The 12,485-nt window shown below is 42.1% G+C and overlaps 1 protein-coding gene across 3 annotated transcripts in view; it reads left to right on the top strand.

Annotated features, from left to right (window-relative positions):
* AXDND1 (axonemal dynein light chain domain containing 1) overlaps positions 1-12,485 on the top strand; it is a 564,522-nt gene that overhangs the window by 519,454 nt on the left and 32,583 nt on the right. For all 3 annotated transcript variants that reach the window (XM_085601802.1, XM_085601801.1, XM_085601803.1), the window contains one exon: positions 2,636-2,815. In XM_085601802.1, the coding sequence (XP_085457928.1) occupies positions 2,636-2,815 (180 nt within the window). The remainder of the gene's footprint in view (positions 1-2,635; positions 2,816-12,485) is intronic.

The raw sequence follows: 12,485 nt of genomic DNA, 5'->3' as shown, positions 1-12,485 counted from the left end.
TGTTCACCACCAAGCTGTACTGCTCAGCTTGGTGGAGAACATGCCCAGCCTCCCAGTCCCACTCTGATCGCTGAACCAGGGCGCTCAGACCAATCACAACGCTGCTATCAGCAGCGTCGTGATTGTCTAGGGGAGTCTGGAAGCCTGGGTGCTTACTGTTCCCGCTCCTGGAGTCCTGGAAGCGGGCGAAGATAAATGAGAGGCAGTGACTGGAAGGCAGGAAGTGTGTTTAAAATGTTTTTTATTTAATTCCCTCCTCCCCTACCCCCAGGAAACCCCCCCGTTAAGTAGCAGCCACCACTGCCCTAATGTAATCCCTGCACTGTTTCAGCCATCTCTGTCTTTGCTACCTTCCAGAAGGATCGCATTTGAAATTTTGATCTGCTATCCTAACAACCCGTCCCTCAAACACCTCCCAATTTGAAATCACTTCCATTTGATCTCTCCATCCTTTGCAGCAGACATTGTAAATACTCAAATCGTTTATGCACAGCTCTGTTTGGAGTATCACTGTGATCTTCTGCGCTGTGGTTCTACTTTCCTCTCTTTTCTTCGCATTTCTCTCTTACCTTTTCTCCCTTGTTTTTGGGCAGTCATTTTGCAGACTTCTAATTGATTTGACCTATCGTACTTGGGGTTGCCATCTTCTTCCTTTGAGTTAATCATTAAATATTTTATTATATTTCTGATAATCTCCAACAGATTACAGTTGGGCAGCCTGCTCTCTCATAGGCCCTGCCACTGCACTCAAGGGTTGTAGGCGTTTAGCAAATAAGTTAATGTGTATAATCTGGTGGAATATGTTAGCATTCCTTCTGCCTTGCTGTGTTTTTAAGAAGGCGAAGACTCACCAACTTCGATTTGGTATCTGAAAGGGCTTTGGAGTGCAGATAGAGTGAGCAAATACCGTGACTTTTAGGAGGTCCTTAAAGATTCTAATATATTTGTTGCTCTTTCCAAGTGATTTGTTGGCATTATTCTTTTGGTTATTATTGCTATATATGACACACGACTAACTGAGATTTATGGGGTGATTTACTAATATTTTGAACTGGCTTTGCGTCATAAAGGTGACCCAAACCTGCACAATTTTATTTTTATAATTAACTTTCCAGTGCAAAACTTGTTTTGCGCTGGACATTAACTAAATGTTACACAAAGCAGCGCAAAGCACTGCTTTGCATTACTTAGCGTCAAGGGGTCGTTACAGGGGCATTCCCATGCAACTGTGCACACTTTGACGCAAACCCTATCTACAAAAAATGTGAGACAGGATTTTGTATAAAAAAATTGCTTTATGAATCCAGGCATTAGAAGGAGTAATGTTGTCATTTCTCCTTTCTTTTCCGACTTTGCATGCGTGCTGCACTGTACAGCACACTTACAAAGTAGGAAAGGATTTAAATGCTGTCTGGGCATAGTATTTTGTACTGGAAGGTAACCCTTCCAGTGCAAAACCTATGGTAGACTCAGGGACGCACCATAGCACTATGGCGCAAATGTGTGTGCCTGGAGCACGGCAGCTGAAATCAGCACCGGCGCTAGGGACAGGGGAGGTGAGGTGAGAGCCATATCTCTGTATATAGGGCGCTCTCCTACTCCTTCCCTGTCACACTACGTAGTGCAGCATTTTTGGCTTCTGTGCTGCAATGGGTGACACATTAGTAAATTTGCCCCTTAGTATAGTGGCATGCAAAGAAATTTCAGACAACTTATTGAAGAATGTGAGCTAGTGTATGTTGTATATGTAGGAAGTGGGACTCCTGACAGAGATAATGTTAAAAAAGAGCCGAGGCAAACTTTACTGGAAAGTGAAGGAGTTTGGAAATTGATGGTGGCCTCAGTAACATATAATGTTTGCTATTTGATAGTGTTGCACATTCAGGAAATTGTTTGCCAACACAACGTGGGGTGGCAAAAATAAAAACATGAATTCTCAGAAGAAGCTAGAACTTCGTTGGACAGAATGGATTATTCTTTGTGTTAAAGATGTCAGATTTCTCTGTCTGATGGAAGCAATGTGGCGCAGTTCTTTGTTCTTTTGTTAGTATTTGTTTTTGTAACCAATTCTATGTTTGATCATTGTTATGCTCATGCAAAAATTGTTGATATTCCTCTTTGCAATCGCATATGTGTAGTCTGGGTGCCGGTTGAGGCACTCCTTTTCTGCTTTGGCTGTCAACAATAACATGTTGTTGTGAAAAAAAAAAGATGTCAGATTTCTTGTCAGTCCTCAATGATTTCAGGGTCAGCATGGATTATAGCTTGGCATGGTGGCACTCCTGATGTTTTTCTTAAGACATTAGAGATTACCAGAGCACATGGTTGTTAGCTTTGATGCCTTTAGGTTGGAATGGTGACCGGTTATTTATAAAGTGGAGAGCCATTTTGGTCAAATGAATTCACAACCTATATGACCATTGGAGTGTTATTCATGTTTTTGTTTGGGTACAGAAATAATTATGAAAGGGTGCATCAATCAACGTTGCCTTGATGTTTCTTTGTTGAGTCTGTGGCATCTGCTGGGATTCTGTGCCTGTTGCCTGGGTTGTATTGAGGCTCTGTTGCTGGGCTCTAGCTGATACTGGCATTTTGTGATGTGTGACTTCATGTGCTTATTTCTCTTCTCCTTCAGGTTGGCCCAGAGGAAAAATCTAAACCAGTTTCTTCTTTTCTACAAACCTTTCGTGATCCATTGCCCCAAGACCCCACTAGAGACCAACCAGCGACTACAGATTTTATGAACATTATTGGTCACGATGCCAACATCAAGAACAAGTCCCTGGAGGGAGAGGAAGTCCTGGTCTCCATCGAGGTAAGCTTTTGTGACAATGTGGTTTGTGACATCCACGCTCATGAAAGGTGCATGCTGATTACCCTGGGAAACTAACTAGTCCTTTATTTTCCCAGTCAACAAGTAAAGCGGATGGTGTCAGCTTCTTTAAATCTTCCCCATGGCCTTTGAGATGCGTGTTAGAAGTGAAGATATACATATACACAAAAGGGAGCAAACACATATTTGGGGAAACTGAACTCAGGCCCAGCTACCACGCAGCTAACACCCAGTGTGTCAGTAGGTCATGCTGAGGTAGAAACTAGCATTCAAAATTCAATAAAGAGCAAGCACCTTTTGGCTTTGTCAGTGTTTTGTTCCACTGCTGTTCTACCTGTGCAAAAAGAAAAAAAGCTTGTTTGCTTATAAGGAAAAGCATCAGAAAATACAAAGCCAAGCCATTCCAGCCTGTTGACATATGTTTTTTCATGTGCAGTATGTTCCATCATGCGGAAGCCCTTATTAAATTATTTACTTTTAACTTACAGTTCCAATAGGGCTGACACCAGTCTTCGTACGGTAAATTGAAAAAAGAAGCAAAAAAGGATCTGCCTGGTAGCAAATTTGAGCTGTTGGGCCTTCCAAAAAAGAAAAAAATAGTTTTAAAATAGATCGCCATTGTGAGGGGCAGAGGGGCCCTGGAGGTGATGGAGCGCCATAACAGGAGGGAATGGGAGATTTGGGGAGCAGCGGGTAGCTGGGCATCAAGAAAGAAACGAGGCAAGACACGAGATGTTTGGCATGGTGGAGGAGGAGGGTGCTGGGGTCCTGAGAAGACCGAATGGGACCCTTGGCGCTCGGCAAAGGCTGACACGAGCAAACTGTGATGTACTTGATAAAGCACGATATGGTATTGCAGTATTGGTTGAAAATGGAAATGTTAATAAAAAGAGTTTTTAAAAAAAAAAAGAAAGAAACGAGGGTTAAAAAGTAAGTAAACATACCCAGAGTGGGAGGAGTGCAGGAAACAACAGATATGTTCTATGATGGCGGGAGAACAACTTGGAAACATGAAGGTGGAGATTTGAGGGGAGACGCAGAATAGGAGGGATAGAGGAGAAATATACATGCATCACATGGAGTGCTGAAATAAAAAGAAAAAAGTATTTATCTGAAGGTAGGCAGCAGAAGGATACATGTCACTCAATCAAAAGGATGGCAAAGAAGGCTATGCTCGAGCCGAGGAGATAACAAGTAGAGGAATGAAAGCAAATGAGATTGACAAGAAAGCCAACCAATGGTAAGAAAAAGGATTGACCCAAAGTCCATTGTAAATATTGGGATTGTCCACAATAGATCTTCTACAAAAGCTACATAAAAGCTGCTTGTAAGCGAGTCAATATTACTCCTATATCCAACTCCATGGAGATATTGGCAAATCTGATATAATTAATATGTTACGCACTGGCGTGTCCTGGTAATGGTGTTTGATAAAAATTCTGAAAAAAAGGGAAAGGGTAAAAAAAAAAAAAAACCAGCCCTTCGCTGTTAGGTTCTTTAAAGTGACCAACCTGTGGAGAAGAGCTTATTGCAGGTGTATAATAAAAGGAAAAAATTACCAAATCTTTTATTGGCAAAAGGTCCTATACATATATATATATATATATATATATCACAAAACACGGGTTGCCCCAGTGAGGAAGTCACACTCGAAGGGGTATGCACACACAGCTACCGGCAGCAAGAATATCAGTCAGCCTTCAGTGTCCCATTACTGTGACTGCCAAATGCGTTTCGAGCATAATGCTCTTGATCACTGGCTCTGCTCAACAACACCGGGACAGCAGATTAATGCGGAAACAGCTTTATTTAAATCAAAAGTCCCGCCCTTGTGGGCGTCAGCATAACATGGCCTTATGGTCTCTGTAGTTGATGCCATTGCTGCTAGGACATAGTTCCATTCATGTCCGATTGGATATCGCTGCCCCGTTGAGAAGTTCACTAAAATGTTTTACCCCAGTGGGCATGGAGCAAATGAAGAGCTGCTTCCCTTCTCGCCAATATATTCCCGGCAGTAAGGTCCCCTTCGTTCCTGTCGGCGCTCATAGTTGCTGAACGCCGTGGATCCGCCAAGCAGCAGCGGGACCTCCTCGCGGCCTTGGCGAGAAGGGAAGCAGCTCTTTATTTGCTCCATGCCCACTGGGGTAAAACATTTTAGTGAACTTCTCAACGGGGCAGCGATATCCAATCGGACATGAATGGAACTATGTCCTAGCAACAATGGCATCAACTACAGAGACCATACGGCCATGTTAAACTGATGCGCTCGGAACAATCCAAGTGGTGGGAGCACAAATCATTATCCCGCTACTTGGAGGTTGGTCGAGTACCGAGGGGCCTAAGAATTACCATAGCACCAAGTTATGAGAATCCAGACCCAACCATGCTTACTGAATGGGCTGAAACGAATTTAGAATCTTCCCGTCGACTTATGATAATATTGGTAAAGTATGCCGAAAGTGATCGCGCTAAGTTGCAAGTTCAAGTTGAAGAACTAGAAGTGGAAATCGGAAAATTAGAGCAAACGGAGCAAACTATAAAAATGAGAGAAGATATGTTGGCCCGTTTAAACAAAGATGAGAATGTTACTAAGAGGCGCAAAACTTTCAAATTTGAGAGAGACAAGGCAGACTATGAGAACGGACAGGTGTTTACATTTGCTCGCTAGTATGATGCAGTTAAAGCGAGAGTAAACAGACCGTCCCCCAGAAACATCAATACAACTGCCATTGTATCTACATCAGTCTCTGATCTCAGCTCAGCAGCCGAAAGTGAACCGGAAGGCGACACCGCAACTACCAATACCCTGGGGTTTACCAAACTGTCCTTGGCACAGGAGGTGGTTTGCCTCTGTCAGGACAGAAGAGACACTTTAAGACCAAGGGGAACATTTGGCAGCGCAACCAAAAACTCAATTTCAAACGAAATGAGAGAAGGAAATGCCATAAAAGAAAACAAAGAAACTGGCAAAAAACCATCGAGGGGCAGATGGAATCGTTTTCAGAATCGCAAACAGGGTCAGGGTTCTACAATGAAGCAGTAGTTAATCTCACAAATATACATTTAACCCCTGCAGAAGTAAGAATCTTGGGACTTGGCCTTTCATACAGTCCACCGTGCAATTTCAATTACGTGGATGTTCGGATGGACACGTTCAAATTTGTGAGAAAACTGAAACTTAACAAATTTCACTTACTACGTCCAAAAAAAGAACAGCAGGGACTACAGAGGCAATCATCGGTAGCCCAACACTGCTGACAGCTGGTGATTATAACCTATTACAGGATGCTTGGTCTCTTCAAAATGAACAAGAACAAGAGATATTAACTACAGACCAAGATCCTGTGTTTAATAGAGGGACCTGCACCACACCTTTCAAAGCTAAATCTGTTTTCCAGCCGGTTATGGTACATGACAATCTGGATACTTATCACGAACTAGTTGTAAAAGATCTGAAGAAACTGTGTTTCGCAACCAATCAAACACGCCAAAGCATAGATAAGCAAAACCTGTGTTATAAACAACTAATGAAGAAACTACAGTCCGACAACAACATTATTGTGAGACAAGCCGATAAGGGCGGAAATGTAGTCCTATGGCCAAGGGACCTCTATATGGAGGAGGCGACACAGCAACTATCTGATCTTGCATGCTACAAAAAGAGCAATATCCACACTGTGAGAACAACTTGGAACGAACATTACCACAGACTATTGGCTTGGAAAAGTGCAGGCCTACTAACCAACGACGAGTATAAATTTCTAAAGAATGATCATCCAGTTATCCCCACCCTTTACTTGATACCGAAACTTCTTAAATGTAGCACCAAACCACCTGGAAGGCCCATCATTTCCGCTATTGGAAGTTTAATGGAAAATACGTCTAAATATATAGATTTTTTCTTACAAGACTGGGTTAAGGGATTAGCATCCTATGTTCAGGACACTTCAGATTTCTTGCGAAAAATTGAAAAAATAACATGGGGTCCTGGGATGCTTTTAATCACGTTGGATGTATCATCATTATACACGTCTATTAGACACCTTGATGGTTTAAAAGCTGTGGAACACTATTTGAACCTACGGCCACTGAATTTTTCCTTGCACAACAAAATGCTAGCTACTATGATACAGGGATGCCTGGAACAAAATTTCTTTCTATTTAACAGTCAAATTTATCAGCAAATTAGAGGTGTTGCGATGGGGGCCTGCTTCTCCCCCAGTTATGCCTGTTTGCATATGGGACTGTGGGAGGAGCAGGTTCTCTGGGGTGTGAACAAGGAAATTATGGACAATCATGCCATCATATATCTACGATATATAGATGACCTATTTTTGATCTGGAGAGGTACAGAATTGGAGGCATCTGACTTTGTAGAGTCATTAAATAATAATTGCTTCAATCTCCAATTCACATCCACCATCAGCGCCATGTCAGTTTGCTTTTTAGATGTGGAGATTTATATTGATGAAGGACGGTTGGCTACTAAATTATTTAGGAAGCCGACAGCAGGCAACACAATCTTACATGCGTCTAGTCACCATCCACATCATCTAATACGCAGCATCCCTTATGGGGAGATGCTGCGTATTAGGCGAATCTGTAGTACAGATTCAGATTGTGATGTTGCACAGGAAGCTTGCAAGCAAAGATTTTTGTCTAGGGGCTATGCAAAGACAATAATTGATGCGGCCATTAACAAAGTCAAAAATTTGTCTAGAACAGAGGCACTCACCCCAAAAGTCAATAAGGTTGTAAGAGAGCCAACAGAATTATCATTGCAACCAAGAATCATTTTGACTTTTAACAAACAACATCAAAAACTAAGAAAAATCTTTTACAGAAACTGGAACCTGATACAAGGTGATCCGGTTATAGGCAAAATAGTTCCAACTAAGCCTATGTTGACTTTCAGAAAGGCACCATCAATGAGCAGTTCTCTAGTGAGTAATAGTCCTGAAGTGATAGCCTCTAATACTTGGTTATCACAATACAAGGGTTTCAGAAAATGCTCTAATTGCAAAGCTTGTCAGTTTGGTTGCAATAAAACCCAATACAGTAGCCCATTCAAACAAAATCCTATTGCAATAAACAAGAGGCTAACCTGTAAAACAGAATTTGCGATTTATGTGCTGGAGTGTCCCTGTGGGCTCAAATACATTGGAAGTGCCAAACTTCCGGCCCACAAGCGGATACTCCAGCACATAAGAGCAATCAAAGGTAAAGACCAGGCATACCCTGTCGCTAGACACTTTGAACAACATCACAATAGCAATCCCCTGTATCTCCAATATTATGTAATTGATACCATCTTACCACTGAAACGTGGGGGGAATTGAGAAGCTAAATTACGCTTGCTGGAAACCCGTTATATATTGGAATTAGATACTAAACAACCGTCAGGATTGAATGCTAGTGAAGATTTTTATACATGTCTCTGAAGATTAATCTTGGCATGACACTGTAATTCAAAATGTGGGCTCACATTTTTTTAATTACATGTACAGCAGTGACCAATAACATCTATGATTAACCATACACATAATGATAGAAAAACTCTTAGGCATCAAACATCGCAACTATAAGACTGATTCTCTTTTAAATACTTTTTGAAACATTTTTTGTTAAACAATCTTTGTTTTGCACATTATTATTTACATGTTTGTATTTATTCAAATTTGACTTAAGGGATTTGATACATTGTGATATTATATGACACACACCTATTGAAAAAGCCCACTTGGGCATTATCATTATTTCTTGCAGCATTATAACAGCAGAATTGTATTACACGCATTTACAGTTGGTTGAGACGAATTAAGACATAACGATATGTTCTTACAAAATTAGTAAGCGAGCAATTTTAACTCTATTGAAAACCATTTGGCAACATTTTAAGAGATTTCAATTGCTTACGTTTAGTCTTTTAGTCACGAATGTGTAAGGACTTTTTCAATTTGTCAACCAACGTTATTTACACAGCTGGTTTTTCTCGCTTTTTTAACATATTGTGATTTTATCAGCAAATGTTTTTAAGTATTTAACAGCGTTTGTGTATATATATTTATTTACATATTTATATATTTATATATTTATTCACAATGCACTTTATCCATTGACTGTGTTTTCATGCGTGTTTAACAACAATTGCTGCTAGTAGTAACTTTTCAGTTGCCATGCATTTGCACTTTGATCTTGTGTCGTCATATCCACGCACCTTTCCCTTTAAATGTCATGATTTGATTACGCAATTCGTCATGTGATCAAGACCCGAGTGGGGGTTGAAACGCGTAAAGGCGGATTTGCTTGGCTTGGAATAAATTGGAAATTGCACAGACTTTGGTGGTCCGCTTTTCGTCCTTTGGTCCTTGAAAGACTGGTGTTGGTGGCGAACTTCATTTATATATATATATATATATATATATATTATCTACTGGCGGTCGCCAGTAGATAGTTATAGTTACAACCTAGTTTCCATAGGAAATCTCAAAATTCTATTTTGAATAACTTTCGTGCCGGTTGACGAATCCTCGCGAAATTTTCAAAACAAATATGGCGCTCCGTTCAGCTCCTACCCTGAAAGTCTCGGGGTGATTCGTCAAGCGGGGCCGAGAAAAAGGGGGGGTCCCAAAACGCGTTTTCCCCATGCATTTTTCCATAGGACCTTTAGTCGCAGCTACAGCCCGAACGGCTGAACAGAATTACGTGAAATTTGGCAGAGAGGTAGCCATAAGGTCAAGGAAGTGCCTTTTGCAGGTCTGGTGGAAATCTGTTCAGTATTTCCTGAGAAAATAGCATTTAAAAGCATATCAATATCTATACGCGCGCACCGTGCGCGCACTGTGCGCGCACCCTGCCGTGCGCGAGCGCAATTCTGATTGGTTGTTAGATGTCGGTAAACATTCGAATCGGTCGAAACCAGGAAGTGTCGGCCGCCATTTTGTCTCTCGCAGTCTGAGGGGGTGAAAAAAAAAAGGTGGCGAACGTGAAAAGGGGGCAGAGTGGACAGTTCCTGACCCCCTAGCCTTGGTCAGGGGGTCACAGAAGGAACCCCAAGGGAGAAAAAAACTTTTTTTTTTTCTAAATCGCGAGGTGCGCGCAGCGTGCGCGCACGGCACGCACTGCGAACCGTGGGTGCGCGAAGCGCACCGAGCGCCCACAGCGCGCGCACGGTGCGCGCACGATGAAAAACCTGCAAAATAAAAAATTAATAAATACATAACTTAGCATTTAAAAAACCGTACAAATTCACTGAAAAAACCATAGGTTTCACACACGTTATAGTTACGAATTAGCATTTAAAAAACCTTGCAAATTCACTTAAAAAACCATAGGTTTCACACATGTTATAGTTAGCTGGACATTTCACTCGTAAAAAACCAATGAAATTCCCCCGTTATAGTTAGTGCAGGCAACTATAACTCACGTGACCGCAATCCTCTGCTGATGACGTCAGATATTACATCACTGATGACATATGTGTCTTTCTGAAAAATTAATATTTGTAATATATGTAGAGCTAAATATTAATGGAAGAAGACATGGGTAAATAAGTGTCTAAATACAGTGATGTAATATCTGACGTCATCAGCAGAGGATTGCGGTCGCGTGAGTTATAGTTGCCTGCACTAACTATAACAGGGGAATTTCATTGGTTTTTTACGAGTGAAATGTCCAGCTAACTATAACATGTGTGAAACCCATGGTTTTTTAAGTGAATATATATATATATATATATTACCTTTCCACAGTTTGTCCCCAAAACAAGTGCACTCCTCACTGGGACCAATATACGGCTCGGCAGGGCAAAGGTAAGCAGGTATCTTCCTATATGATAAAAGCCCAACGCGTTTCAGAATTAATTTCCTTGATCACGGGCAGCAGCATGATAGAAAGTCTCACGAGACTGCATTGCACTGTTTTTTCATCCATTTTATTCAATCTCGAGTGAGAGTCACATGTTCAACAGTGCATGCTGGTAAATACAGTCCAAAGGTTGAACACTCATAGTATAATGCTGCTTAAATGTCATTAAATATAACTCACACCCATGATACGGTGGAAGAGACCATACGCCTTCGTTCTGCCAACTTCAGAGCGTCCCAGGAGTCCGCATTGCTTTGCAATCTCAAAGCTGCAGACCCGCCGTAAGTAACCAGCAGTGGTGCTCTCCCGGCCGGACCAGCCGTATTTATTACCTTTCCACAGTTTGTCCCCAAAACAAGTGCACTCCTCACTGGGACCAATATATGGCTCGGCAGGGCAAAGGTAAGCAGGTATCTTCCTATATGATAAAAGCCCAAGGCGTTTCAGAATTAATTTCCTTGATCACGGGCAGCAGCATGATAGAAAGTCTCACGAGACTGCATTGCACTGTTTTTTCATCCATTTTATTCAATCTCGAGTGAGAGTCACATGTTCAACAGTGCATGCTGGTAAATACAGTCCAAAGGTTGAACACTCATAGTATAATGCTGCTTAAATGTCATTAAATATAACTCACACCCTTGATACGGTGGAAGAGACCATACGCCTTCGTTCTGCCAACTTCAGAGCGTCCCAGGAGTCCGCATTGCTTTGCAATCTCAAAGCTGCAGACCCGCCGTAAGTAACCAGCAGTGGTGCTCTCCCGGCCGGACCAGCCGTATTTATTACCTTTCCACAGTTTGTCCCCAAAACAAGTGCACTCCTCACTGGGACCAATATACGGCTCGGCAGGGCAAAGGTAAGCAGGTATCTTCCTATATGATAAAAGCCCAACGCGTTTCAGAATTAATTTCCTTGATCACGGGCAGCAGCATGATAGAAAGTCTCACGAGACTGCATCGCACTGTTTTTTCATCCATTTTATTCAATCTCGAGTGAGAGTCACATGTTCAACAGTGCATGCTGGTAAATACAGTCCAAAGGTTGAACACTCATAGTATAATGCTGCTTAAATGTCATTAAATATAACTCACACCCTTGATACGGTGGAAGAGACCATACGCCTTCGTTCTGCCAACTTCAGAGCGTCCCAGGAGTCCGCATTGCTTTGCAATCTCAAAGCTGCAGACCCGCCGTAAGTAACCAGCAGTGGTGCTCTCCCGGCCGGACCAGCCGTATTTATTACCTTTCCACAGTTTGTCCCCAAAACAAGTGCACTCCTCACTGGGACCAATATACGGCTCGGCAGGGCAAAGGTAAGCAGGTATCTTCCTATATGATAAAAGCCCAACGCGTTTCAGAATTAATTTCCTTGATCACGGGCAGCAGCATGATAGAAAGTCTCACGAGACTGCATTGCACTGTTTTTTCATCCATTTTATTCAATCTCGAGTGAGAGTCACATGTTCAACAGTGCATGCTGGTAAATACAGTCCAAAGGTTGAACACTCATAGTATAATGCTGCTTAAATGTCATTAAATATAACTCACACCCTTGATACGGTGGAAGAGACCATACGCCTTCGTTCTGCCAACTTCAGAGCGTCCCAGGAGTCCGCATTGCTTTGCAATCTCAAAGCTGCAGACCCGCCGTAAGTAACCAGCAGTGGTGCTCTCCCGGCCGGACCAGCCGTATTTATTACCTTTCCACAGTTTGTCCCCAAAACAAGTGCACTCCTCACTGGGACCAATATACGGCTCGGCAGGGCAAAGGTAAGCAGGTATC

This window comes from Triturus cristatus, chromosome 4_2, assembly GCF_964204655.1.
Source record: "Triturus cristatus chromosome 4_2, aTriCri1.1, whole genome shotgun sequence".
NCBI lineage: Eukaryota > Metazoa > Chordata > Amphibia > Caudata > Salamandridae > Triturus > Triturus cristatus.
Note: the sequence above shows the minus strand (reverse complement) of the source record. Positions and strands in the feature narration are given on the sequence as shown.